The sequence below is a fragment of the Drosophila sechellia genome, chromosome 3L, assembly GCF_004382195.2.
Source record: "Drosophila sechellia strain sech25 chromosome 3L, ASM438219v1, whole genome shotgun sequence".
Classification (NCBI taxonomy): domain Eukaryota; kingdom Metazoa; phylum Arthropoda; class Insecta; order Diptera; family Drosophilidae; genus Drosophila; species Drosophila sechellia.
The window spans coordinates 1,964,122-1,991,643 of NC_045951.1; the positions used below are offsets into that span (position 1 = coordinate 1,964,122).

General features: G+C 48.1%; 6 protein-coding genes across 7 annotated transcripts; 3 read left to right on the plus strand and 3 right to left on the minus strand.

Moving 5' to 3' along the window:
• The first annotated feature begins 107 nt into the window (after window positions 1-107).
• LOC6610431 (centrobin) lies at window positions 108-2,637 on the plus strand. Its single transcript, XM_002034976.2, has 5 exons — window positions 108-159; window positions 221-1,397; window positions 1,461-1,622; window positions 1,679-2,016; window positions 2,079-2,637. The coding sequence occupies exons 2-5, from the start codon at window positions 234-236 to the stop codon at window positions 2,482-2,484; spliced, it is 2,070 nt and encodes a 689-aa protein (XP_002035012.1). The 5' UTR covers window positions 108-159; window positions 221-233; the 3' UTR covers window positions 2,485-2,637.
• LOC6610432 lies at window positions 2,627-16,505 on the minus strand. Its single transcript, XM_002034977.2, has 18 exons — window positions 16,226-16,505; window positions 15,154-15,413; window positions 15,002-15,078; window positions 14,779-14,941; window positions 14,604-14,714; window positions 11,941-14,524; window positions 10,372-11,154; window positions 9,869-10,311; window positions 8,829-9,812; window positions 7,199-8,773; window positions 6,969-7,139; window positions 6,182-6,907; window positions 5,989-6,122; window positions 5,178-5,931; window positions 4,619-5,119; window positions 3,655-4,553; window positions 3,132-3,599; window positions 2,627-3,070 (listed from the first exon to the last, which is right to left on the minus strand). The coding sequence occupies exons 2-18, from the start codon at window positions 15,262-15,264 to the stop codon at window positions 2,950-2,952; spliced, it is 10,605 nt and encodes a 3,534-aa protein (XP_002035013.2). The 5' UTR covers window positions 15,265-15,413; window positions 16,226-16,505; the 3' UTR covers window positions 2,627-2,949.
• A 419-nt stretch (window positions 16,506-16,924) lies between these two features.
• Window positions 16,925-19,239, plus strand: LOC6610434 (succinyl-CoA:3-ketoacid-coenzyme A transferase, mitochondrial). The gene is made up of 4 exons (XM_002034979.2): window positions 16,925-17,065; window positions 17,529-17,727; window positions 17,784-18,760; window positions 18,819-19,239. Exons 1-4 carry the CDS (start codon window positions 17,006-17,008, stop codon window positions 19,131-19,133), a joined length of 1,551 nt encoding a protein of 516 aa, XP_002035015.1. The 5' UTR covers window positions 16,925-17,005; the 3' UTR covers window positions 19,134-19,239.
• LOC6610435 lies at window positions 19,155-22,460 on the minus strand. Of its 2 annotated transcripts, none has more exons than XM_002034980.2 (3): window positions 21,969-22,460; window positions 19,632-19,934; window positions 19,155-19,571 (listed from the first exon to the last, which is right to left on the minus strand). In XM_002034980.2, exons 1-3 carry the CDS (start codon window positions 21,984-21,986, stop codon window positions 19,251-19,253), a joined length of 642 nt encoding a protein of 213 aa, XP_002035016.1. In that variant the 5' UTR covers window positions 21,987-22,460; the 3' UTR covers window positions 19,155-19,250. The 2 variants fall into 2 exon arrangements, with proteins under 2 accessions (XP_002035016.1, XP_032575298.1); XM_032719407.1 differs by lacking the exon at window positions 21,969-22,460 and adding an exon at window positions 20,492-20,515.
• A 144-nt stretch (window positions 22,461-22,604) lies between these two features.
• On the minus strand, window positions 22,605-23,579 carry LOC6610436 (vicilin-like seed storage protein At2g18540). Its single transcript, XM_002034981.2, has one exon. The coding sequence runs from the start codon at window positions 23,500-23,502 to the stop codon at window positions 22,663-22,665; it is 840 nt and encodes a 279-aa protein (XP_002035017.1). The 5' UTR covers window positions 23,503-23,579; the 3' UTR covers window positions 22,605-22,662.
• Window positions 23,580-24,004: 425 nt separating this feature from the next.
• Window positions 24,005-26,770, plus strand: LOC6610437 (proton-coupled amino acid transporter-like protein CG1139). The gene is made up of 9 exons (XM_002034982.2): window positions 24,005-24,182; window positions 24,435-24,560; window positions 24,624-24,774; window positions 24,837-24,958; window positions 25,415-25,641; window positions 25,713-25,843; window positions 25,916-26,094; window positions 26,150-26,322; window positions 26,381-26,770. Exons 1-9 carry the CDS (start codon window positions 24,178-24,180, stop codon window positions 26,620-26,622), a joined length of 1,356 nt encoding a protein of 451 aa, XP_002035018.1. The 5' UTR covers window positions 24,005-24,177; the 3' UTR covers window positions 26,623-26,770.
• Window positions 26,771-27,522: the final 752 nt, after the last annotated feature.

The window sequence follows — 27,522 nt, forward strand, 5'->3', positions numbered from 1 at the left end:
TATATTGTTTTTAAAATTATATAGTGCAGTGTGGAGACTATAATATCGAGCTCTAGGTTTTGTTTTGACACACTGATCAATGGTATACCGATAGTCATTGTTTACGATAATTCTGCTACGTGCACCTGGCAACCCTGTGCATCACCATGACAATCGGTGGTTAGTTTCACTTTTGTTTTGAAACAACAATTATTGTAATATAAGCATACTATTAATACAGTTAACCATGAGGCATGAGTGATACCGATACGGACGACACTGATCTGCTGCTCCTGATACCACCGAACTTCTGCGCGGAGAACAAAATGAGCGCATGCGCGGCGGCAGATGCGCTGGCCATGCCCCCGCCCCCTCCCCCGGCGACCACAAGTGCAGCGTACCAGTTCCTGCATCCCAGCAAGAAATCGGAGCTGAATAGCATCAATGCCCGGCTGCAGAACATCGCACTGGATGCGGAAGAGCCTCCCTCGGACATTTCCACCATATCCACGAATACTGTGAGGAACGCTGGGCGGCCAAGTAGGGAGCTCCTCGGCATGGTGCACTCCACGCCGAAGAGTGGGTCCGTTGAGCCCCTCCACCATCGTCCACTGGACGACAACATTCTGCTCGAAATCGACCACTACCTAGACGACAATATTGCGCATCGCTGGCAGAGGCACGATCACCACCTGCATCACCGCAGCGACGATCATCTGAGGAACGAGCGGGTGGGGCAGGAGGGTCATCCGGGAACCTCCTCTCTGCCCAGCATGAGGCTGGCCTCGTCATCCTCCGGCGCCGTTTCTGTCGAAGCAGCCAGGGTCGATCGAAACAGCCTGAATGATAACAAGATCATAAGTCTAAGCGAGCTCTGGGGCAAGAGCAGCTTGACCAAAACTGTACTCGACAACAACTCGCCCAACCGACCACTGTGCAGCTCTTCCCTAAAAGAGGAACAACTCAGACGGCAGCATCTGGAGAAAACGGTGCACACACTGCAGTCGCAACTTTTGGAGTACCAGCAGCGTATCTCAGTGGCCATCGAGGTGGATCGTTCGAAGGATGCTGCTCTCACCGAGGCTGAGCAAACAGTTCAAAGTCTCAACTACGAGGTTCAGCACCTGCGGGACGCTGTCCACCGGCTGGAAGCGGACAGGGGCGAGTCTCAGACCCGGTTAGATGCGCTGCAGACCGAGTTGTCGCAGGCGGTCAACTTGGCCACCAGGTTCCAGGAAAAGAATGATAAACTCGAAAGGGAGTTGGACCATTGCAGGCAAGACGCCAAGCAATGGGACGAAAGACTGGAGCACCTGGAAATGCAACTCAACAGCAGCAAAAGAGCGGAGGAGCTGTCACATGCCGAGCTTAATAAGCTAAGGGATAAGTTTGCCAAGGTGGACTACCAACAAGAAAAGGTAATTTGAAAATATGATTACAAACATAACAACCAGTTCTAAACACATTTTCTTATATATAAGCTAAAAGCGCGGATAGAGGAACTGGAGAAGGACAAGAACACGCTGACCAATCAAAAGGAAATGCTCCAGGAATATCATCAGAAGCAGAAAGCAAGAGCGGATTCCTTGGAGAGCCAGCGTAAATCCCTACAAGAAACTCTGGCGAACCTAACGGAAACTGAGGTTATTTATAAAAAAGTACAAAAATAAACTCAATAATAAATTATTGTTATTTGCAGTCCACTCTTAAAAAGAAGTTAGATATACAGCAGAAATCCCTAAAGCAATACTACCAACAGCAAATGGAAAATGTCGTGGCGAAGAAAATGCAGGAGTTCCAGGACCAGCTGGACAAGAATGAGGAGCATTTAAAGAACGAAGCTCGGGAGCGTGAACGACTAATAGCCGAGCGGGCAGTGAAGCAGCTTGAAATGATCAACGAGAAAAACAACCAGGAACTGAATCTCATCCAGGAAAAGCACAACGAGGAGGTGGAGCTGTACCGCCTTCAACTGGCGAATGCCTCGAAAAAGATCGATGAAATGGATCTCAAGCTCAGCTGTTACAAAACTAAGCGGTAAGATATGAAAGCCTTATTTGTTTTCTGGTTTAAATATAAAGGTTTTTTTTCCATTCCAGTGCTGATATTGCGGAGAAGCTCCATGGGGTAATGGAGGCCCAGTGGCAGCAGGCCCTTGCTATCCTCACCACTCCTAGTCAGAACTCCATCATGCAAGCCAGTGACAGTGAAGCCAGTGAATCTCCGGAGCTAAATAATGCACGCATGTATCCGGAAACGCCCAAAACGAGCAAATCGCAGCGCAGCAACAGCACTGAGAAGAATAACCTGGATGTGGTGGGCAAAAGGGATCCCCCCTCGCCGATGGACAAGCTGCAAGCCTACATTGAACTGCTGCTCAGCAAGTCGCCCAGTGATTTCGACAGGCTCGACGAGATCTTGGCCATGACGGCCAAACAGGGCAGCAAGCAAAGCAAACCAAAGAGCGGAAGTGGCAACAGTAAGCCTCCACCTTGGAAGTGCTGACAACGAGAGATGCTTTCGATAAGTAATATTCTATCTAGTAATACCTGTAGTTTTATGAGAATGACTCCCTCTTTGAACGGCCGCTACAATGGACATTGTAGTTGTATATTTTTCTATGGAATTCCGAAAGTAAATAGTTTGGTTTTTGCAAAATATGATTGTTTATTTGATAATATCAACAATTGAAGGCAGCGTGGCATTTGTATGCAGCACGGGAAAAACAAAGGTGAAAATTTTAAATGTAATAATAATATAAAGTTTTGGTACAAAAGGTGTATTTTACAGCTCTATGAGACCTAAGCCTGGGAATCTTGTGATATATTAATTTTGTGGCTGTCGCCAGCGAATGTTGTATTTTATATCTTTTAGAAGGATTTATTCTTTGATTCAGCTGTTTCTTAGATCGTTTATGTGTCTGTCATTGATATGCTTTGAGTTGAGTTATTGAGTATTTTCCCATTAACCTTATTTGTAGACGATTTGAGGGAATTTCGGGGCATTTCCATAGAGCCCCTCCGATTCCCAGACTTGGATGTGGGACTCTCGCGTTAGCACCACCAAATGCTGATGGGTTGAGTAGCAAATGCTGCAATTAAAGCAGGGATTAGATTGTATTTTATTCGAATATGGAGCCACTTCTCTCTTACCTTCGAATGGGCGATGTGCCCGTGGTTAGCTCACTGACGAAGCTCAGGTTCCAGCTGGACCAGAAGCGCACGAATCCTCCCTCTACAGCAGTGGCTATCACGTTGACACCAACTCCTTCCTTGATGTAGGAGTAGCACACGGCCAGGATGCGATCCTCGTGCACCAGGTGCTGCACATACCGCGCGTTCACTGAGTGCAGCCTCAAAATGGACTTGCCATTGGGATTCACATTCACATTGACGAAGTCGTCTAGGTTCTCCTCCGTTACCTCAAAACATTCGTCGGCCACGTTCAGCGAATTAGGTCTGGTCGCAGCTGCCGTGGGCTTTGGATCTGAACTGGTGGTGGAGGATTGGGGCAAAGTGTGTACTGTGACAATGTCCCCCAGCGTAGGACTAATGGCCACATGTGTTATTGGAGACTGATGAATCTCTGCCGGGCGGGCAATCGTGCGTACATAGCTCCAGCTGAGGGAAAATCATTTATGATTTTTCTTAAGAGAAGATTCATGTGTGTACTCACTCATTGAGATCCCATATGACGGCAATGCCATCGCGACCCGCGGTCACCGCGATCTTAAACTCCACGGAGAGGGTAATACAGGTAATCTCGTCGGTGTGCCGCACCAGCAACGTGGGTCCCAGCCAATTAAGATCGGCACCGTCCCGCTGGAAAGCATCCCCGGCGGAGGAAGTGCTGGACGAGTTAACTGAGGAGGCAGAACTGGTTGGATGCATGTTGCCTGCTTCATCTACCCGCTCCGATCCACCTCCACCGATTCCCTTGTTAGTCATCTTCCGGAAGGCTGAGTTGTAAGACAAGCTGAATCCGCGGGCATAGCTCTGCCTGCTCTTCGCCGAGGCTCGCTGCTGGGAATCCAGTCCTCCGGTGCACTTGTAAACACTAATCCTTCCAGATTTATGGCCAAACCAAAGTTGATTCGAGTTTACATCGCATCCACAGGCGGAGATGTCGTCAAAGGTCCCATTGTGAAGAAGATTCTTTGGCTTGGCCTGCGGCTTGTTGAGTGGCTGGATCCTCACAATGCGATCATCATAGCCCCAGGAGATTACGTTGTACGTATCCGGCTCAGCTCCCTGCATCACACTTGCTCTTCCAGGAAGAGCATAGACCACATTGGTGTTGCAGAAGCTAACCAGGTGCTCGGTGCCTGGTATCTTGTGAATGTTTGCCCATGAAGGAGCTTTCAGCTGTGGCGATCCCACATAGACGCCCCAGCGCAGACCGCGTACAGTAGACACTATGGGTTTGTCCACAAGTGAGTAGTCTAGCGGCCTGGACGCCGGATGTGGCGACTTAAAAAGCTGCCTGGGCATCTGACCATATGTCTTCACCATTGTCTTGACTGCCTCTCTTTCGATGGGATCGCTGATCTCGGAGTCCAGAAATACGGCGTAAGTCTGTGGATAAATTTAAAAGAAGATAAGCATCTATTGCATACATTTCGCAGGACATCATCACTCACTGCTGGGTGAAACACATTGATGGCCTCCACGGCACTCTCCCCGCTCTGTTTATAACCGAAGATCAGGTCTATCCAGTTATGAATCTGATTCCGTACCAGTTCCGACTCCAAAGCCTGGCGGTGGATAAGGACAAATAGCCGGGAGTCCCGCTGACTCCATGGTGGTAGTGAGACATCCTCCACACGCTCCCCATTTTGTCGGCAGCCGAATTTAAAGCGTTCGAAGTTTTCAAACATCTCCGGCAGGCAGAAGAATTCCGGAATGAGTTCCTTCACATCCGTGGGACTATCCCGGCTAGCCAACAACCAAGTGGTGTTCAGGGCATGGAACGTGCGATCCGGTAAATCAAAGTCGTTGTCCTGGTAACGCAGAAAGTAGCTGGTAAACGGAGGAACCCGTACCAGGAAGTGCAGCACAGTGCCGGAATTCGAGTAATGGGAGCTGTAGTGATAGGGTTTAAGGATCAGCGAGCCCATAGTGGTGTTGGTACTGTCAATGTACTAGAAGGGGAGAAGATAGATCAATTCCAATGGATTGCTGAATAATATCGTTAAATACTGTATAGTTGCTGATGTAGTGCTTCTCGTTCTCCTCCACCTGCACGGCAATGGGTCGTCCAAGTCGCCTGAAGTTGTGTCCCTCTCGCAGGTCCAAAACCTCCGAGTTGTAGTTGGCCAGCACCCAGGGAAACACTGGGTACTGCATGAGATCGTTGTAAGTACGGCCGGAGATCTGGTTGAGTGTCATTAGGTACTCCCAGTTGGTCAGAAGACCCTCGCGCCACTGCTGGGTGATGGCAAGTACCTTGGACTGATCGGGCGTGGCTACGATTTTATCACAGAATACCTCGCGCATAATCTTCCAGTCGTTGGCATTCTGCAGCGAGAAGAACAGCGACTTGTTGGTGTCGAGTAGAATCTCGAACGCCGTCTCCTGGTGTTGGTATCGCTTCAGCCAGATCTCGGTTATGTTGGCGATATCACAGTTTACGTTAAAGTACCGACACCGGTAGGTGGCCAGGAAGTAGAGCTTCAGATCGGTGATGATGATCTCGCCCTCGATCTCCCCGTCCACGGGCAGAAATTTGGCCGCAAAGTTGTACAGGATTTGGGAGTTCAGCGATATGTTCAGTTGTTGATCATAGCTGGCTATCAGGTAATCCAGTGGACGCACATATGGCTCTAGATCCTCACGATGTCCTTGTCCCGGCCTATACTCGTTCATGAAGAAGCGCCGATCGATGTCCAGGTGACAGCGACGCAGACGAGTGTGCACTCGAGAGGGTCCCTCGGTATCGTCCAGCTCCCAAGAGCTAGGTAATGGGGTTTTAGTTAGGTACATCCCGTGGAGATTCTTGCAGCTCACTCACCATTCAGCTCTTTCAGCAGAGTGCCAAGGAGCACCTTCGTGGGTCATGCGACGAATGATTTCCAGCCATTTGGTGTAGGTATAGGTATCATCGTAGACTTTCATGTGACACATCAGAGCCTTGCGCTCAGCATTCTAGAGAAGATCAAGGGATATTATAAAATGGCAATGACTGGAATCTCAAAATCACTCACCTGCAGTTCTGCTACCTTTCTAGTGGTCACCATTGAGGACTCCACGCATTGCTGGACCAGTGGCTCAAACCTGTACACGGTCTTTTCCAGCAGAGTCTTTTGCTTGGCCGCCATATTATTACGATTCTGATCTAGGCGATCTAGCTCATGGACGAGATTCCATGAGGAGTCATTCTCCTTGATTCCCAAGGCATCACAAAGAGGCTGCAGGTTTTCAATGGGCTCCGGCATGTCCTCCAGCAGGGAGAGCCAGAGTAGCGCCTTGATCATCTTAGCATCACAGATAATAGCCCGCTGGAACTCATCCTGTTGGGATCGCCACAGGGCATCCACAATGTAGGAGCGCAGATCGCGTGGACGCGAAGGTTGAAGCCCCCAGGCTATAAAGTTGTTGCATCGCTGATTGCTCGAGATCCCATAGGAAACGAGCAGCTGGAAGAGAGCCAACTCCTGGGAACTGGCCACATAGTTTGGTCCCGTGGACTGTCCCACGCCTACGGTGAAGAACTGAGTGCAGCGATCTATGAGCAGCTCTACTCGGGTCCGCAGCTCCGAGTGACTTAGGGAGGAATCGTTGGTCACTGCAACCCGGAAACTATTGGGCTCAAAGAACTTGGTGAGCCACTCCAGTTGAAGTTGAGCCTGGGCAGTTCGGAAACTGCGCATTATCAACTGTGGTTGCTTGTCCTGGTAAAAGGATAGCAAGTTGAGAATGTCCCAAACGAGCTAAGGAAGAATAAAAAAGGATGTTAGCAGGATTCCAATTGCTCATTTTGTATATACCCACATTTATCTGACCAACAGAACGCATTGCCCGCTCTCCAATACTGGCCAGTAGTTCCACAACGAACTCATCGGCATTGGATTGACCCACGCGTAAGGAGTAGATCTTGTAAAGGGCCTTCACCGAGCACTGCAGTAGTCCTGCTTCAATCAGACATGTCTGATCATCAGAATTCTAAAAGGAGAATATGACCATTGAAAATCAAAAGGATTGTGAAGGATTGGTTTGTTTACCTGCAGATACAGGCGTAAGAGCGCCTTGAATACCCACTGGGGCTCGGTTCCTTCCGCGATAGCCAGCAGGGATTGGAGTCCAAAGCGCTGGCGAATCCTTAGAGGTGCCTCGCAACTCTGAATATCCGTCAGGCTGCAGTGCATCCCGTTGATCCAAGCTAGACAGGCCTCAAACATGCCCACATCACATCCGTGGATGGTCAACTGATTGGCCAGATGCAGCGGATACATCAACTTGGCAGCGGCGTTGAGTTCTCCACTAGGCAGACGCTTTGTCAGCACGTCCACCAACTGAATGATGGCCTGGCGCACGGCGCAGCTGCGCTGGTTGGCCAGAACCAAAAGCAGTTCCAGTTTCACGTAGTGGCGAGTGACCACATCCACCGATGAATCCGGCAGAAGGCAAAGGAAGTCCTTTAGCAGGATGAGGAGGCGCTGCTGCAGTCGGATGATCCCCAGCTGATCATAAAAGTCTGTCTTCCTATTCGGCAGTGATGACTGACCCGAGCTGGGAGTGCTGTGACCCGATGGCTGCCAGATCTTGCCGAGATGCAGATGCGGGTGGATGCGCCTTCGAGCGATCTTCAGCGGGCTCCTCTTCGGACTGTTGGCACTGGTGGGATGACGTCGCTTGAACTTCAGGCGCCATCGAGTGGCCTCCACGGGACTCAGCAGTCTCAAGGCGGACTTGTTGAGGTTTGAGCAGTCGGCCATCTGGTCCAGCTGCTCCTCGAACTCGTTGACAGCTTTCCTGTAACCAGACGTGCTGGCATGAAGTCGTCGCAGTTTCTTAATCCTTTCCGCTCGCTCGGGATCCAATTCCTGCGGTTGAGGATGCAACTGCCGCCGCAGCGATGTGGTCACCCTGCTCAAATTGGCTGCCACCAGGGAGCGTTCCTTTGCCGGCTGTTGAGCCGTTAGGAGGAAGTAGAAGTGCGTGCGATCGTGGGTCACATAACAATCACTAGGCTTGTGAAGCAGCAAGAGAAGTTTCATGATCTCATCCAGCATGGAGGAGTCAGGCGGCGATCCTGAAAACACGGCCAGTATCTGGACAAAGCAGTCGGCGGCATAGGGTGAAATCTGAACCGGACTGGGTGACTCTATCACATAGACCTTGCAGAGATTGAGGAGTGCTCCAAGCAAGCCGCACTTCTGAAGTTGCTCCATGTTGAAGTCCCTTTGCGGATGCTTATCCCTGGTGAGAGCCAGAATGCAGCGGAAAAGCATGTCCAGGACATCGGAGTGGGTTGCTCCGGATCGGTGCCAGTCGGAGTAGCGCTGTAGCACGGTCAGCATCAGGCGGGGATATACCAGAGTGGCCATGGTGTTGTCATTTACATTAATGGAATCCCCTTTCCTGGTGATCAGCACCTGGGAACAGGCATTGTTCACAATGCTCCGGAGCAACTGGACATCCTTTGAGCACTTCTCCGACTTTATGACGTATCCGATTAATGACAGGTAATCCTGTCGTTGGAACTCCGTGTACAGCTGAGCATCCGAGTGCGCCACCTGCAACAGCAGATCCAGAGCCAAGGCCTGGGTACTTGCATTGCCAGTGAGCTCAACAATCTGTGAAAAGTGACTGTTATAAAAGGATTCTCTAGGAGATTAGTTTCAGGCTTACCCTGGCGAACAGATACAGCAGCGTGGAGAGACCACCGCTGAGAGACGTGGCCGACTGGAGGGTCTGCGGTTGGTGCTGCTGCAGTTCCCCGTACAGCATGTGTCCGTGGGGCTGTCCATAGCAGGCCATGTCCAGTTCCTGGCTAGCATCGTAGCTCATCACCAGATCCGGCTGCTGGGCGGTGTACACGAGGACTCTAGCCTGTCTCAACTGACGCATGCAGTCCAGGTGGTTACCGAAATTCGAGGACGACAGCTTGCCCAGGCTAACGAACCCATAGTTTGGCTTCCAATTTGCCACTTGGCACTGTGTGAATTCGGTGAAGTCCGGCCCCATGGCCGTGAGATTCATCATCAGCAAGGGATCCACTAGGCGGCGCTTGAAAAGGATCACGTTCGAGAGGGCATACCGAGGGGTCGAACCATCCAGGGTGGATCGCGAGGAGGAGCTGCTTCCGGGACTCCTGGTCGGCTGTCCTTCACCCAGAGCCAACAACTGAAAGCTGTGCACTCGGGTGAGCTGGCGGAGATTCCGGAAAGGCAACCGCATTGTGTGTTGCTGCAGCCCATCAAGGAATATGCTGATCTCCACGGAATCTGCTTGCTGCTGCAGACCGAATATCAAATGCATCCATTTGTGGCGTGGCAATCGCAAATGCTGGAGCTGTACGGCTGAGCCCTCAAAATAGCCACCTGTTGAATCCGCCGAGACTTGGTGGCCATTGAGCAGGTGCATCTGGCCAAAGCTGTTGAGCAACGCTAGCTTGGTTTGTTTGAGAGCCTGTCGAATGGTTCCTCCATTGGCCGCCTGAGTGTTTGCCGAGATTACGGATGCCGTATCTGCATTGGCTTCTATTTGCTCCTCCACACGAACTGGAGCTAGTTGTTCGTTCGGTTTGACCAGCTCGAAGATAAGCTGCATGTTGTGGCTGATGTATATACTGACCATGGCTTGGTTAGTTCCCAAAGAAAGCAGGTGGAGTTTCTATAGAAGATTGGCGTGAGTTATGCCGGATTAAAGTGGGTTATTCTCTAGCTTACTGTTAGATCCTCTCCAGAGTAGCGTGTTTCATCGTCGTTAAACTGCATGGAGCTGCGATGCATCTGCTGCCCTCTCAATTCCAGCCACAGTGATAGGGTCAAGCCATCCGGTTGCCAAATACGCGTCTGGGTCACCGGAAAAATGCAGGCAGCCCGAGTGAAGAGCGTGCTCGTCTGGCATTGCTGGTGGTGCAGGCGCACCCTCTCTATCTGCTCGCTGACCAGTGGCTCCGAGGTGACTACTATCTTGCCATCAGTGGTGATGGGAAAGTCTAGCTCCATACATGGCTGAGCCTTTCGCAGAGATCCGGAGGAAATGTGGTGCATGTGCCGCATTAACAGATCCACGGGGGGTTGTCTGGAGGCCAGGATGGAGTAGTAGCACTGCAGCACCTCTGGTGTGTTCAGATGGGTAACCAACTCTAGGACCGATTGCTGTAACTCTAAATGGTAACCAGATCAGATATAGAAGGTCATTTATTACCAAGTACAACACAACTCACCCCTCAATCTTGGATCACTGCAGCTCAGAATCGGCGCGAATCCATTAAGCAAGCATAGAGGACCTCCGAGGTAGTCCCTGATGACGAACAGCCGGTTCGCCAGTTGGGTAAGACTCTCTGTCCATCCGTTTGGCTGCTTGATGCAGAGTAGGGATAGTTCCGCTAGCATTTGCACCACCAGCTGGCTGAGACCCTGGTGCATGATGTGGCTTCGATAGCGGGAGGATGGCTGAAACGGGGTCCACGTCGATTCGTTGGCTGCCAAGACGCCCCCATTGAGCTCGCACTCGGATTCACTGAGGTCAGCGATTTCGCCATCTGCCTCGTAACCCTCGTCGGCGGTGAGGTAAAACTCGTGCTCGTTCTCGCTGAGTTCCAGTTCACTGTCGGCGGCACAGCTCAATGAGGCCCGGGTGGAGAAGTAATCCGCATCCACGCCAGCATTCGCCTCGCTAGAATTGGGTCTCCGCCGCGGCGTGGGCGGCGTGGCCAAGGAGTTCTTGGCCGGCAGTTTAACAGTCTGCAATCTGGGCAGCTCCACGCTGCCGCTGTTGAAGGATCTGGCACGTGGTCGTGGCTGTTGGGAATCGCCGGAGGGGCTGTTGACCACGCCCGTCGGCTCCTGGTGAGTGCTCGATAGCTCGGCGATTTTGAGCAGGGTCTGCAGCGTCTGGATGACCGCATTGTCCCGGGCATGTTGTTCCCCGTGCTCCGACCAGTTGTCCGTGGCATGGCTCAAAATGATGGCTCGCAGCTTGCGCAGGTGCTTCTGCATCTTCTCCACTGTGAAGAAAGTGAGATAAGCCGCGGATTAGTGGTAGATATGATCTGATGACTGACTGATAACCCGCGTATATCTTCTATCTTCCGCAAACTGGAGCAAGTCGTCAGCGCTGGACGAGCGCCAAAGCAAAAGTGTCGGCTCTTGTCTGGAATGTATCTCGTTTCGGTGCCTATCTCTGTTTGTAAATGTATCTGCGTTTTTAAGTGTATCTGTCGCAGCGATGTTGTAACTTGTGTACCCAGAAATTCAATCCCAGCGGGCACAGCCTTGTAAATGCCGCGTATTATACTCCAGCCGACCGACCGACTGACTAACTGTCTGCCTAGCTGGCTTATAATTAACTCTCCTAGTCCGCAGCCACAATCACAACCACAACGCCCCGTTATTAGCCAGGGTCTAGAATCTAGAATCCGGAGCTGGATTGGAGGTGAATGTGTGTGCCTTGTTCTTGTCCCACTTCTAGGGCTTCCCAGAGAGTGCTCGGCTGTTGTGCATTTTCTATTTTCTATCGCCTATTGCTTATTGGCAACGCATTAGCCGCGGTATGCCGTGGAACCCACCAGATGGGCGGTTTACCAGGAGGAATATGGCAGGCAAGTAATGCTCTTTCTTTTTAAATACCCTACCAATTCTGATCTCAATGAACATCTTATTAAATTGAAACCGGAGTAAGGAGCTATATAAATGAAGAGTAAACCATCAAAGTTACAGAACGCTCCATATGTTCAATATACCCACTTCCCTCGTCTCAAAAGGTACTCAACCGAACAATCTCTGACACTTACCTTCTTCGTTTTGGAAACCCTTGATGCAGATGGCCATGGTCGCCTCGAAGAGTTTGAGCAAGAGTTTCTTGCATTCGCCGTTGGGTTCGTACAAGCAGAAGAAATCCGCATCAATATTAGCACGTGTCGGGGAGTTGGCACTTCCGCCGCTTTCTGGACTCCCGCCAAACAGGGATCCCACAATGTTGAAGAGCTTGTTGATGATGCCATCGGCTGTTGCCCCTTCCTCCTCGTTTGGCAGGATGAGGGAGTTGCTGGGACTGTCCTTGCTGGACTGACTGCCACGGATGTCGAAGAGCACCGTACTCTCATCCGGTTCGCAGGCTAGGAGTTGCTGCAGGAACGAGGGGGTAGCCATGTCCCGCGAGTAGCTATCGTAGTTACCAATCACAGATGCGTAATCCAATGTCGAGTCCGCGTAGTCTGAACTGGCAGCCGTTGTGACCGAGACTGAAGTGGAGCCACCGAGTGGCAGCTGCGAGACCAGGGTTTCCAATGAACTTGAGCCGCAAATGCCGGCTGTGGGCGTGGTTGCGGTGGAGGATGTGGTTGGCCCCATTGTGGCTTTTGGCAGCATGAGGAAACAGCCCAGCGCGTTGTAGTTCAGCCTCAAGATGTCAAAGATGTTTTTGTCCCCATGCCGCAGCTTCTTCTCCCCTGAGAGCAGCTCGCTCGTTGGCGTCTCCACCTCACCCTCATCCTCGTCGTCCAGCATTTCCACGGGTATTGAGTAGATTTTGGCAAACTCGTTGTAGAACAACTGACTGGTCTTCAGGAGCTCAAAGTTCAGAGTCCATTGCAGGGCGGTTATGTAGAGTATGTCCGCGGGTTTGTGACCCTCGAGCTTCGCAGGATTGGAGCTCTCATCCAGCCAGAATTTGGCGCGGGAGTGCTTGGAGCACTTGTGCAGCAGAGCCTGGAAGAGCTGGGATGCCCTGTCACTACTGTTCAGCTGCAGCTGGATGAGTCTCCTGCTCAGAGTGATCTGCTCCTGGCTGTTCTCGCCCAGAAAAGCTATGTTATCAATGCCCACCTTGATGAGATCACATACTCCCCGCTGCAGTTCAGGTATGATCAGAAGATCCTGCATATAGCGGATGTTCTCCTCGTTGTAGAAAGCTTTGACCAGGCGGATATCACTCAGGTACATGACGAAGATACTCAGGCATTCGTGTAGAGCTCTGTAGTTCTCCAACTTGCTGGGCAACTGTAGGGGAGTGACCTTGCTAATCTTTCTCTTGCTTTCGCCACTTTCAATCAGTTCCTTGTACAGCCTAAAAATGGGCAAAGCCACCTCCGCCAGGATTCCAGAGGCTAAGTCATAGGGCAGCAGATAGGCGATATGTTTTATGTGCTTGAGAAAGAGCAGCATTGCAGGTGTGTTCAGCAGGGCCTTGAAGTTATCCTTGTAGATGTTCAGTAGATCCATGTGAAATACAGGCGACTTCAGCTTATCCTCGCAGCCCGGGCATCCCTGGGGATTCCGCTTCACGAATATAGTGTGCAGCACATTGTAGTGGAGGAATTTGTAGGCACACTTCTGATAGCTGCTGGAAAGTTGAGTGGCTAGTTGGAGGCACGTGGCGTAGTTCCTGACGTTGTAGTGGCAGCAACAACTTCCGGTTCGAAGCAGACTCCTTACGCTATGCTCCTGCAGCTCTGCCTCCAGGCTGGGCAGCAAATGATACAGTTTTCCCTGGAAGTAGCAGCTCAGGGAAGTGGCTCCCAGGCAATGCAGCTGACTGCTCCTTTGTCTTTTGTGCCGCGGATGTTGCTGTTGCTTGGGCATCGCGGTGGATGCACTGCTCTCCATGAGACTCTGCAGGTGCTGCTCCTGGCTCGAGAGGTTGTCCGTCAGGCGTAGCAGCATTTTGTAGATATGCAGGAATATGGCGGTCGAGAAGTTGGTCGATTTGGCCGCCTCTTGCAAGACCTCGAAGCAGTCATCAAAGTTCCTCACATCGATCTGGTTCAACTCCCGCACGCCATTATCCACCAGGTTGTGGAGGGTGCCAAACATTATGTATAATACTCCATGAGCCAGGAGGGGACTCCTCCGATTGGCGGTCAGTGCGTAGAGGAGCTGCCCAAAGTTGCTGTTGAAGTCATGGACATTCGGCTGCTGTTGCTCCAGCACGTAAAAGTTGTTTACACAGTGCGCTATCAATTGGAGCAGTTCAAACTTAATGATCTCATCGTTATCCCCCGGTGCATCCTGCTCCGAACTGGAACACAAGTGCCCCAGTGCAAAGTTATGGACCGTAACGCTCAGCTGGGATTCCTGCTCTGCATCCACGCATCTGGTGAGCAATTGGATGAGCAGCAGGGCCAGTTCATCACTGCTCCTTGTCGTCCCTGTGAAGTCTTCAAAACTCGATTTGATTGGATTGGATATGTGATTGGGTAATTGACTTTTTGATTGCTGCTGGCGTCTCAGCTTTTTGCTTTGCGAATTGAGGTAGAAACTTCCGATGAATTGGGCAATGCTGGTCATAGGAATCAGCTGTTCGTTGGATGCACTCCACTTGCAGTTGGGAAACAGGTTAATGCACAGGTGGCACAGACTCTTCTGGGATGCAATGAGCTGCAGGTAGAGGAGGGAAATTGATTAAATTTAAATATTTAATATGTACCAATTTCTGGGATGGCAGGAAAGCACGTGCCTTGATATCCACGCGCAGCAGAAAGGCCAGTAGATGATGACCCAGCTTATCGGTGAGGAATGTCCGCAGAGCGAGAATCTTGTTGCAATCACTGGGAGTGCTGAGTATTAGCTGCAGGAAGAGGTACGATATTGGTGAACTAGATCAGGACTAGGGGAATATGGCTAGAAGAAACCTGGGCTAGATTATGCTGCTTGCGCAGCTTCTTGATGCACCTATCCTGCTGCTCCGGCTCATGCGTCGGACTGCTTTCCTGAGATCTCTTCGCCTCGCTGATGATTTGATAGACCTGCTCCAGCAAATAGGAACAGAGCTCCTCCGGCATCAGATTGAAGTGGCTGAAATATGAACATGAATTAATATAGAACTATACATGTTAAGTAGAGCGATAATATTACCTATTTAGCCAGGCATCTTGCAAGTTCTTATCGTCCAGAAACTGCAAGTTATACAGCAGCAGCCAGAGCCAGTGGTCCTGCGAGCATGAGAGGGAGAAAGGCCAGCAGCGATAAGCATATCAACGGAATGGACGAAGGAGAGCTACACAAACCTTGACACTCGCGTCTTTGAGCTCCGAGGCCTGGAGATACTGACTCCACAGTCCGATCAGAGTATCCAGCAGCAGCTGCTCCTCCTTCTCCTTCACCTCCATTCCGGCCATGGAGAATCACATATAGTGTTGTTGGCTCCCAACAGGCACGTCGAAGAGTCTGCTCCGGCTGGTCAGCAGCTCCTCGGGCATCGGGCGACGTTGTGTGCGCTTGGAGCGATGAAACCAAACTGAACGCGGCGATCGCAGGAGAACGCCAGCTGTAATTAAGGAGAGTCAGTAAATACAGTCGAACCTCTACAGCATGAGAAGTGGTCACCAACGAGTTTTACGTTACTATGTAGATTCAAATTTCTAAATAACAAATCAGAAAATGTAGACAATAAGACAATTGACTAGTGTGAATGGTTAAAGATGATTGATAAGTGCGCTCTGTGGAGTGCCCACTGTAACTCTTTTGTGCGTGCGATTACGTGAAGAGATCAGCACGAAGAGGACGTGGAGTGGGAGTGCGGAGTGGACAGAAGAGGCCACGATGATTGCTTATTTGCCCAGAGGCAGCAGTCGGCCGGTGATGTTGATAATTCGGTGCAGAGTGGAGTGGAAACTTTGGTTGTTGTTGCGGAAAACTATTGAGGTTGCTATTTATAGCGGATCGGATCGGATCGGTGGCATTGCATCTGGATGGCTGGCTTGCGGTGGGTTGCCAAGCCGGTAAGACAATGATAGTGATCGGTGGCTCAGGGGCTTCCATGGTGCGGTGGTGGCAGTGATGCTCCATTCGGGTAAACAGCTGGCGATGGAGCGTGTCTGTAACGGCCAGTGGCTGCGAGATAAGCTCGAAACTATGGAAATCAGGAGGAGGAGACCATCTTCATTTCCACCTTATCACGTCGAGAATTTCACATATGTATATATGCAGCACATTCAGCATTTGAACCACAACCACTTACACATATTTATCAACTGCGCAGCACCGAAATTATTCATCGCCCGAGTTGTATATAGTATTTGATTTGCTGCTAGACTGACTAGAGTGTGTAAAATACATAATTTATTGGTCATAGCTCACCGCCCACGGCTGCAAATGTTTTGCTACTTCAACACCACATTCTGAAGGCTGGTTTCCCAAACTCATCTGGTGCGGAATCCTGGACAAGGACTACTTCGTGCAGATCCTCGCCAGCAAACAAAACGAAGGTGTATAAAAGGTAGTGAACTGGCTGTGACGTCAGCAGGTGGTTTCTATAGGTAAATTCAGCAATTGTTTAAGAAATGGCGCTTGTTGTTGTTACGGCTGCAATTCCAATGACTTTGTTTTTGTTGACTGCGCTTCGCTGTGTTTGGCCTTCTGAGCGTCTGGCTTTGCCTTTGTTGTTGTTGTTGTTAGTCAGCTGATGGCAAAACGCGTTCGCTGCTCGGTCCTACTATAAATCGATTTCAAAGCGATGCAAACTGAACTAATAAACATATTAAATTATTATAAAATGTGCAAAAAAATAAGAAAAAGTTAATTATATATAATCAAACGAATGAATAGTTCAAATGTGTCTAAAAATCAATTTTAAATAAAATTAACTATAAAATATATAAAACTAACATTTAATTGAAACTTGAATCTATAAGTTCGTTTTTTATTTAGTTATTTTAATTAATTAAATGCAATTGTTGCATGTTTTAGAAACAGCTGTTTTTCAGAAGTTATCGAACTGGTTCGATGGAACCAGCTGACTGGTTCCTGACCTGTTGCGCTCCTCAGCTGTTTTCGTTTCATTCTGTCTTGTGTTCATCCGCCGAGCAGTTTGCCTTAGTTTTAATCCGTTGTTATTAATTTAAATACACTTAAGTTAAAATGCTCTGCCGACTGGTGGGAAACAGGAGTTTGGGTGCACGATATTCCGCATCCATCAAGGTAAAATACGCCACTCAAAAAAAGCATAACGATATTTCTGGAGAAAATCTTCCAGATATATGTAGATATTTCTCTCGGTTATCTCTTCAAAGATTAAGCGCTTTATTAATCATGTGATTATAAGGCGACAAACCAGTTCTCCAGCAAAAACATATCAACAGGTGTTAATTCATAAAGTTCCACAAAAAGTTCCCTTTTATGTGTTAATGTGCCATTTATATGTATTGTTTTGATTTAGTGTTTTGCTGCCAATTGAGATAAGGCACTATTTTGACGAACCATCCACTTTAAAATCACCCCACTGATACCATTACCCCCCTGGAACAATCCAAGCGAATTAAAAATAGGCAAACTTACGTAACGACTTTGCAAAAACAAGCCACACGAACGCTCACTTATACCAGGGAACACCTGCGTATCATGGACAAACCGCTTTTTTTGCTAATAGTCCGATCATTTGCAGGCTATTGCGTGCTACTCCACGTCGGGAAAACAGCGAAACGGCAAGATCTACGAGTCGGCCATAGATGCTGTGTCCGATGTGCAGGATGGTGCCCAGATCCTGTTCGGAGGATTCGGAATCTGCGGCATTCCGGAGAAGATGATCAACGCGCTCAAGCAGAAGGGAGTCAAGAACATCACGGGTGTTTCCAACAATGGAGGTAAGCATGAAATACATATAGATTGAATGCTCTTATTAAACCGAAATCCTTTCCAGGTGTGGACGACACTGGTCTGGGTGTTCTGATCAAGCAGAAGCAGGTGTCCAAGGTAATTGGCTCCTATGTGGGCGAAAACACGGAGCTGGTGCGTCAGTATCTGGAAGGAGAACTGGCCGTGGAACTGACTCCTCAAGGCACCCTAGCGGAGAAGATCCGCGCTGGAGGTGCCGGCATTCCCGCCTTCTACACGCCCACTGGCTACGCCACCCTTGTCCAGGAAGGCGGCGCACCCATTAAGTACTCCAAGGATGGCAAGGTGGAAATATCCAGCGAAAAGAAGCCCGTGAAAGAGTTCAACGGAAGGAACTACGTGATGGAGGAGTCCATCTTCGCAGACTTTGCCTTTGTGAAGGCCCAGAAGGCCGATCCCTTGGGCAATCTGGTGTTTAACAAAGCTGCCAGAAACTTCAACGCACCCATGTGCAGGGCGGCCAAAATCACCGTGGCCGAAGTGGAGGAAATCGTGCCCATCGGAGCCCTTTCTCCCGATGAGATCCATGTGCCCGGCATCTACATTAACCGCATCTTCAAGGGCACCGACTACAACAAGCGTGTGGAACGCTTGCGCATTACGGAACCCAAGGATCCCAGCAAACCCGCTCCTCCACCAAATCCCGCCCAGGTTTTACGTGAGCGCATTGCCCGTCGAGTGGCCCTTGAGTTCCATGACGGCATGTACGCCAATCTGGGCATTGGCATTCCCGTGCTATCCTCCAACTACATCCCCAAGGGCATGAACGTGATGCTGCAGTCGGAGAACGGAATCCTGGGCCTGGGACCCTTCCCCACCAAGGATAAAGTGGATCCGGACTTGATCAACGCCGGAAAGGAGAGTGTTACCGTGGTGCCCGGAGCCTCCTACTTCGGCTCCGATGACAGCTTTGCCATGATCCGTGGTGGTCATGTGGATATCACCATTTTGGGCGCCATGGAGGTGTCGGCCACAGGCGATCTGGCCAACTGGATGATTCCTGTAAGTAAATCCATCATCATCCATTATGTTTAATTACTTACAAACTCATTTTTTTTAGGGCAAACTGGTTAAGGGCATGGGTGGAGCCATGGACTTGGTGGCTGCACCTGGCACCAGGGTGATCATCACCATGGAGCACAATGCACGCGATGGATCCCCCAAGATCCTGGACACCTGCTCCCTTCCGCTCACTGGCAAGGGTGTGATCGACATGATCATCTCGGAGAAGGCCGTTTTCACGGTGGAAAAGGGCGTGGGTCTGACGCTGATCGAGGTGGCCGAGGGATACACCGTGGACGACATCATCGCCAGCACTGGAGCCAAGTTCACAGTGTCGCCCAATGTGAAGACAATGGGTCAAATTCCTGTTTGAGAGAAGCTGCAATACCTCCGCTTGAGTGATAAACGAGTGCATTTATTTTTTGTTGATCGTGTGACAAAAATATTTTTGTTAAATATATGGACCATATCAAGTCGAATCCCTCCCAGCTTATCCAATGGCCTTGGCCATGTCCTTCAGCGTATCCGAGCGATGTGCGTTGCGCATCTGTTTGTTGAGGATGTCGAAGATGCGGTTGTACTTGCTGTCGGATTCCGTGCGGCAGATGGCGCAGAACTGCGAGGACAGCACGTGGAGTGGACTGCGGAAGTACAGACCCTTCTGCATGGTGAGGCTGTTCTTGTGGTGCGACATCATGTGCAGGAAGATCTCGATGAGGGCCAGCGTGGCTCCAATGACGAAGTTGTAGCAGAAGAGCGTGGGCACCAGGAACAGCAAGTAGTGGTTGCGGTTGTAGCCCAGGATTATGTTCTGCAAGGAAAACTCAATCACTTAGCATTCTCATATTCCCAGCTTGGAATGGAAACCTACGTTGCTCACGCCATCCATTTGACAGTAGTCCTCGCGTTCGTAGCCGGGAGTGACCTTCTTGGAAGTCCTGTTGGGAATCGCGGTGGCTGCCCCATGTCTCACCGTGTTGGCCAGCTCGTCGTCCACCTCATCGAATATGGTTCCACGGAGATAGTGCTTGGGTACATGGAAATTCGTGTGCTTGCGGATGTGAACCTTGGTCACCTGGTCGTGGATCGGTTCGCCGGTCTCCTCATCGAAAGCGGGTCTATTAACGGGCACGGTGTCTGTGTAGAAGTACTCCAACTCCCCCGTTTCGCAGTTCTGCCGGAGATTGGATAGAATCAGACAATATTGCGTTAAGAGAGCGGTCTAAGAGAGAGCGAAAGAGAGCTGGGCGGCACTCAAGAAGCGCGTGATCGAGATTTTGTTGGTAATTTATGGGGCGAACCTGGTGGAATTTGCAAGTCAGATTTATAAGGCAGACATGCCTGAAGTTGATTAACGGTTTTGAATCTATATTTCTATCTTTGAATGCCATTTAAAGCAGATGACTATTCATCTACTGTCTGGTTTCCTTATGGGTATTATTACTAACAGCGGTGTACAAGATTTAAGAGAGCTTCCCTGACTCGTTTCTCTTGAGCTCTCTTTCCCACTTTTTTATTGTTTAAGAAATTTTATCGGCGGTCGGCGGGCAAAGAAAAAGAAGCAGACGCCAGTGGAAATGTGTTTATATATCCCGAAAATAGAATCACGTACAGCTCCTCTGATAAGATCGCCAGATCGGACACCAGGGCGTATGAATAATGTACCGCCTGTGACACCTGAGATTACCACTACCATTACCAGGCACCAATGCATCCCACCCGACTTCTTACCACGAACATGGCTACTTCGGTACTAACTCTAGGAACCCCAAAATCCACGAAGGCGAACAGAGCCAGAAACTCAAGTATCACTTATCAGCTGCGGCTGGAAGTCGGGCTGATCGACAGACGACGCCTTATCGTTACCATAAAATATGGTATGGAAATCGAGGGGGGCGGGTGGTGGTGGTGGTCAACTCCTCCCCGTCAGTCTATTAAGGTGCAATTAATGCTTATGGACGGCAGAAAATTGTAAATTGCACATGCAATTACAGACTTTTCGCTCAATTCCGTAGCCCTTTGTTTTTGCCATAGGGACACTAATAACTTGCGTTGCATAAGCACTGACCGGTTTGCGTGTCCAATGCGATTTGATCAGAACACATATAATACAAACTGATGGGGCTAAATTGACGATCTCCCTGATCTCTGATGGCGATCGAATAAATTGAGATATTGAGAAATATGGAAACTACTTTGTATCAAAAAGTCTGGCATTTAATCGATGTTTAGTTTGACAACTTGTGGGCATTGTGTTCCCAAGATCACGAAGGTAATTAAACACAATCGCAGTCAATTTGTACTAAAACTTATATTCATATTAGAAGGCAAAACATTTAATTATCTTGGTGATCTTTAAAATTTCTGGGAAAAGTACCACCAAAACTGAGTAAAAGACAAAAAAAAAACTCTTTATAACTACTCCTAAGATATGGAAGTACAGATAGCAAGCTTTTGATGAGTTGGGAACATGATAAGTTGGCTACTCCCACTTGAGTTTAGATAATTTTTAAAGCCAAAACGCTTATCGAACAGCAAAATAAAATAAATAAAATACCTTACAATTGCGAACTTGATAAGTAAATTGTTATTTGAGCCTGACAAATGCCTTTACTTGGTTTTCAAGTCGCTTGTTAAGTTCATAAACTGTATAATCCATATTTAACCGTAGGTTGTATGACACATAAGATAGAAAAGGGTGGATTGTCCTTTTCCCAGTTTTTTTTTTTTTAGTAAAAAAGTATGTATTTGATGATGTCCATCATAAACAAAGTTGGCTAATGTCAACTGAATGTACATATGTATGGAGAGCCCTTTTGAAAAAAGACTGTAATGGCAGATAAGCGGTACGAACATAAAAACAAGGCCACTTAATAAATGTGACTAGATAATATACACTATATTTAGCTTATGAATTCGGCTATTGCGTTCTCTTTCCGGCTTACTGGAATCACAGTTGGCTTAGTGCTGTGGTGTAATTAACTTATATTGCGATTTGCTGTAGTTTGCCCGACATTTTATGGCACCTTAATTACAAGCCCGAAAAGAACCCAAAAAATCCCACAGATCCCACTCTTTTTTTTTTTATATATATTTGCTTTCCGACTAACCAAGTTTGGTAAAAGTCGGCAAACTGGTTTACAGATCGCAGCATTCATACGCCCCGTTGGCTCTCTTTTCTCTTCTCCGATTGTTTCTCGGCACTTACCTTAATGGAATAACCCATGGCTGCTGTCTGGCTTATGGTTTATTTTCACAGTTATGTCGGCGTCTGGCTTTGTATTTATTTTTTTGATTTCCTTGGTCAAAACTATTTTTCACGCGAACCACAAACAGAAACTGACACAAACGACGTATATCTGCGAGTTTATATGCGAGTGTGAGTGTTTATATTTTGACCCACTGCAACCTGAATATTATATGGGCGAGAAAACTGTGCTACGATGGATATTTCGAAACCGGTTAAGCGGTTCGCCAGTTGCCTTTGCTGTTTTTGCCCGTTTCATTTGCGGCTCGATTGTTGTGTTTATTTTGGTCGAGGGGCGACCTGTTCTTGGCTTTTCGATGACTTGGGAGATCCGCAATTAAATTTGCATAGCCAATCGGTATAATGACTCAAAATACGTAGTTTCGATATCGGATTCTCACGCTTCTCTCGGCGAACTCGAACTTTTACCACTCACGCACACCGAACAATTGATTTCGATTCGTTGGGAGAGAAGTTCCGATGGTGTGACCGCTTATATGCCGCGAGTATATACCAGTATATACCGAGAGAGCTTTTTCAAAGCTCTACACACTAAAAATACTGGAATTAAGCTACAATTCATTTATTAAGCTACCAAATAACGTACATTTTTGAACAATATTGTACATTTCCAAAGTGTCGTAGTCTCTTCTTTTTAATCCTTTTTGTTTTCATCGCCTTCACACTTTGGTTTTTCCGCACATGCCTTCGTTTCTTCGTCCTTCTTTTGTTGTTCCTTCTTTTTGATGTCCTCCTCCTTCTTCTGACACCAAGCTTTCAGTTCTTCCTCGCTCATGTCCTGAACTTTCTTCTCCTTTTCCTGCTCCTTCTTTTTAATGTCCTCTTCCTTCTTCTGGCACCAAGCTTTCAGTTCCTCCTCGCTCATGTCCTGGATTTTCTTCTCCTTGGGCGAGGACTTGGCCTCCATCTTTTCCTGCTCCTTCTTTTTGATGTCCTCCTCCTTTTTCTTGCACCACTCCTTCAGCTCCTCCTCGCTCATCTCCTGGAGACACTTCTCCTCGGCCTGCTGCATTTTCTTGGCTTGGTTTGAGAGTATCGCATCGCACTCGCCTTCCAGCTTCTTCATGGTCTCCAGTTGGGCCTCGCCACACTCGGTTTCTTCGTCGGCTTCGATGGCTGCCTGTAGTCCTCCGTCCAATCGACGTTCGTCTCGTAACTCCACAGCCGTGGACGTGAGCTCCATAAACGAGAATCGATGATAGCCGAAGTAAGTTGGGTTCTTGTAGGGCAGCGCTTTGCCTGCTCCTGGACCCAGCTTCTCATCCGGTCCACTGAACTGGCGGAAGGAAGAGGGTCTCACAAACGGTGGCACATCAATCCCATTGTGGTCGACACTGGTCGGCTTGTAGCCCTCATCCGGTGGATCCTTCGGTGGGCGAGGGGTGTTCGATGGTTTGTTGCTCAACTTGGGCTTATCACACAGGCGGCGAATAATTACAGGTTGTATGAACGATCGAAGTGGATTCTTAGACATTTTCGGGAGCACGTTCGTTTTAAAGTAAATATTTTTGAAGTTTACAGTTGCTCAAAACAGAAGATGTCATTTTCAGAGGTTACTGTGTAAAATGGAAAATGTACATATCTTTTTGACATAACATCACTTGATGTCCTAAATGCCCTAAAGCTTTCTTCTGTATGGTGTAAAATGTAAGTTTTGTGTGGGAGTCTCGGCTAACTAGGAGTGATGTCCAAGCTTTTGCTATAATATATTAGGTAAAGAGTTTGATGATTGTCGATGAACTTCACGGGAGGTTCAAACCGATCAGCAAACTGGTTAAGGCCCTCATTCTGGTTTTATTATTTGCCCTCAAGAGTGCACACGATATTTTTTGGCATACATTTCGGATTGCTGCACTCCACGTTCCCCGCGAAGCCTTCTGATACGGCTGATTATCGTGCAATTATCTTTCCAAGATTATCAGCACGGTTTACGAACGAGAGGTGTTGAGCGGCTTCGACCGGGATCCCAAATTTAGTATCCGTCCGGTGGGCCAGGCACTCGGTTGATTCCCCAAGAAATCTGGTTGGGCCGGGAATTCGCAATCACGAAACGATCTTTGTCTCTTTGGCGACTTAATTACGTGTGATAAAAGATTTATACGCCGGCGAGTTCAAGTAGCTTCAAATACTCGGTCGCTACTTTATCGCCATGAAGTGAGTCGTCTTCGTATTCTTCTGGTTTCGGGATCGTAAAAAATAAGCCAACTGATGCGCAAACACAATAAATGACAAAACATTAGCCTCAGCCAAATCCCGGCTAAGAAATTGTATATTTTTACGACCTTCAATTTTGAACCAACATCTTTTTTCGAGTAACCTCCTTGGCGCTTATTGTTTAACGACCCGTGCCCATTTATCAATCAATCAATTCACCTCAAAAACAACATTTAATTGCTCCCCCAACAGCGACAATATAAAAACCGTGACGGTTTACCCAACCACATTGGAATTAACGACCCCAACAAAACCGGCGAATGGCAGTAACGATGATTACGATCCTCACCAGCACCGCGAGCTGAAGAATCCCACTACGTAAGCATAGATTTTCCACAGTATGGAAACTTATGGAATTATTTTCCGGCCCACTTTCCCCAGAAACTTCCAGACATTCACCCACTTCCTGAAGGCTTCCGTGGGCACTGGCGTCCTGGCCATGCCCAGTGCCTTCGCACACGCGGGATATGTGAATGGCACCCTTCTCACACTGATCATTGGATCGCTGGCCCTCTATTGCCTGCACATTTTGGTGGGTTTTAGTTAGAATTAGCATAGAATTTCGCTTACTTAATATATTCATTTGACTTACAGATCAAATGCATGTACATCCTGTGCAAGCGGCAGCGGGTTCCCTACGTCAGCTTCTCGCAGGCCATGAATCTGGGACTCAAACAAGGTCCACCCTGGCTGCGTTGTTTGGCACCCATTGCCGTGTAAGTGAAGTAACTGGGCAAAACAACTGCTATCTATACATTCTTTGTATATTGATTAACTTTCTAAGTGCTTTTTAATGATTAGTCTATTGGGTAATGACCATCTTATCTTGTTGTTAATCAATAGATTTTCAGTACGATTCATTATATCTTTATCTTTACAATAGCACCCTAAAATATGGGGGCACAACCTAATAGTTTGTTTAGTAATTGGTTTTTGTAGAACATCGCTTATCAATATTATTTGAAGAGGCTTTTTTATTCAATTACTTGCTTAAGTTTCGGAAGGTTTACCAATTTTTAATTTAGCCAAGTACCTATTGTCGTTGGTAATCTATATATGAAATATTTCCAATGTTTCCAAGTGATTTTTTGACTTAACTTAAACATGAGGCATACCTACTTACTTTTTTTATGTTTTATATGTGTAAATTATATATATATTATTTCTTTCAGTCCCTTTGTAGATGGCTTCCTGGCCTTTTACCACTTCGGCATCTGCTGCGTCTACGTGGTTTTCATAGCGGAAAGCATAAAGCAGCTGGTGGATGAGTATCTGGTGGTCTGGGATGTGCGAATACACATGTGCATCATCATTGTGCCACTCCTGCTGATATATAGCATCAAGAATTTGAAGCTACTCGCGCCTTTTTCCAGTGCAGCGAATCTTTTGCTTCTAGTGGGTGAGTTTTTTGTTTAATTTGCATACTTTTTCTAAAAAGAAGTTATTAAGTTCCTTTTCCTTTTTAACTAGGTTTTGGCATAATTTTGTACTATATCTTTGAGGAGCTACCTCCCCTAAGTGAACGAGATCCTTTTGTGGCCGCCGGAAAGTTGCCCACCTTCTTCGGCACAGTGCTCTTTGCTCTGGAAGCAGTGGGAGTGGTAAGTCTTAAATAATATTAAATATATCATATATAATGCAATTACTATATATCATTTATCTTCCTTGAAAAGATCCTGGCAATTGAGGAGAACATGGCCACGCCCAAGTCCTTTGTGGGCCCCTGTGGCATTTTGAATGGTGGCATGTCCATAGTGCTGGGCTTGTATGTCCTGCTCGGCTTCTTTGGCTACTGGAAATATGGCAATGAGTCGGAGGGCAGTATTACCCTAAATATTCCGCAGTCCGAGATGTGAGTTCTCAGTGCTATTTAAGTGTTAGCCACTTATTTTAATACCCCCTTTCAGACCCGCACAGGTGGTAAAGGTGTTCTTTGCCATCACCACCTGGATCTCATATGCCTTGCAGGGCTATGTGACTGCCCACATCCTGTGGGATAAATACTTGGCCAAGCGCTTCAAGGAAACCAGGCAGACATTCTATGAACTGATTTTCAGAGCCATAATAGTGCTGCTCACTTGTAAGGAATCAAATATTTAATGAAATAAAAGATATAATTAATTTTTACATATTTTCAGTTGGCTGCGCTGTTGCCATTCCGGATCTATCAGTCTTCCTCTCCCTGGTGGGCTCCTTTTGCCTGTCGATCCTGGGCCTCATCTTCCCCGTGCTGCTCCAGATCTGCGTCCAGTACACCGAGGGCTACGGCCCATTCCGGATAAAGTTGATCATCAATCTTCTGCTTCTGTGCTTTGGCATCTTTGGCGGAGTTGTGGGCACCTATGTTAGCATTTTGGACATCATTGCGGTGTACAAGTAAACTTCGAATTCGATGTGGCTCAATAAACTCGGCCTTAATTTACATTTGATGATGTGGCTAGAAGATTTATAGCAATTGGCCAATACACACTCGCAGTAAACAATGTTGGCTTATGGCCTGCATAGTCATGCTGCCAAAGTAGACCAAATATTTTTAATTTTAATTAAAAGCTTAGCTCAGTTCTTGGCTCGGTTTGGGGAAAATGTGCGGGGAGTAGGGGGTGTGTGGTGTTTAAAACGCAGTGCAGTCGGGAAAGCTGGCCAGTTGCAACGAACTGTAATTAAATGCAACCGCAATTAACACAAAAGCGCCGCAGGTCAGCAAGCCAGACACAGAACTCCACAACCTCCTCCCTTCGCAATCCAGCTGCATTTTATTTACAATGTTTTGCTCACAGGTTACTGACAACGCTCTCCTGCATCCTGCGGCCTGTCCATTCCAACCCCCCTCCCTCGGCAGGACCTCTTTGGCTGTCTTCTGCTAGCATGAAGGCCACAGAGTGCCGGACTGAGCCGCAATGACCGCCGGCCCTAAGAAGCCAGAGAGAAGCCAAATGGACAAACGACTGGCTGCCACAGCGAGGGCGGATCGAAGAGATCGGATCGAAACTTTTTTCAGACTGATTAGGATCTGCAAGCAAACTATCTAAGTTGAACATATCAATTACTAAGTTAGAAGTTATACTTCTCATTCATATATGGATAATTAATTTAGTTAAAAATTGTAATCATTTTCAAGAGACCCTCGCTGTTGTCTGCAGCCCCCCGCTTGCCTTCCCCCGAATGTGTTGAAATGTCGTTTGCTTTGTACGTTTAATTACTCTTTTGACGGAAATAACACAACATTCGTGTATTTGAAATTGGCAACAAGGAACTGCAACAGTGGGCAAGCTGGAAGGCC

Coding starts and splice junctions, on each gene's coding strand:
- LOC6610431 (XM_002034976.2), top strand. CDS start 234: ATGAGTGATACCGATACGGACGACACTGATCTGCTGCTCCTGATACCA. Junction 1,398..1,460: donor TGGACTACCAACAAGAAAAG/GTAATTTGAAAA, acceptor CTTATATATAAG/CTAAAAGCGCGGATAGAGGA. Junction 2,017..2,078: donor AGCTGTTACAAAACTAAGCG/GTAAGATATGAA, acceptor TTTCCATTCCAG/TGCTGATATTGCGGAGAAGC.
- LOC6610432 (XM_002034977.2), bottom strand. CDS start 15,264: ATGGCCGGAATGGAGGTGAAGGAGAAGGAGGAGCAGCTGCTGCTGGAT. Junction 14,525..14,603: donor TGCTGCGCGTGGATATCAAG/GCACGTGCTTTC, acceptor CTCTACCTGCAG/CTCATTGCATCCCAGAAGAG. Junction 3,600..3,654: donor GTCATATGGGATCTCAATGA/GTGAGTACACAC, acceptor ATTTTCCCTCAG/CTGGAGCTATGTACGCACGA.
- LOC6610434 (XM_002034979.2), top strand. CDS start 17,006: ATGCTCTGCCGACTGGTGGGAAACAGGAGTTTGGGTGCACGATATTCC. Junction 17,728..17,783: donor GGGTGTTTCCAACAATGGAG/GTAAGCATGAAA, acceptor AATCCTTTCCAG/GTGTGGACGACACTGGTCTG. Junction 18,761..18,818: donor TGGCCAACTGGATGATTCCT/GTAAGTAAATCC, acceptor CATTTTTTTTAG/GGCAAACTGGTTAAGGGCAT.
- LOC6610435 (XM_002034980.2), bottom strand. Junction 19,572..19,631: donor AAATGGATGGCGTGAGCAAC/GTAGGTTTCCAT, acceptor TTTTCCTTGCAG/AACATAATCCTGGGCTACAA.
- LOC6610436 (XM_002034981.2), bottom strand. CDS start 23,502: ATGTCTAAGAATCCACTTCGATCGTTCATACAACCTGTAATTATTCGC.
- LOC6610437 (XM_002034982.2), top strand. Junction 24,959..25,414: donor TGTTTGGCACCCATTGCCGT/GTAAGTGAAGTA, acceptor TATTTCTTTCAG/TCCCTTTGTAGATGGCTTCC. Junction 26,095..26,149: donor AATATTCCGCAGTCCGAGAT/GTGAGTTCTCAG, acceptor ACCCCCTTTCAG/ACCCGCACAGGTGGTAAAGG.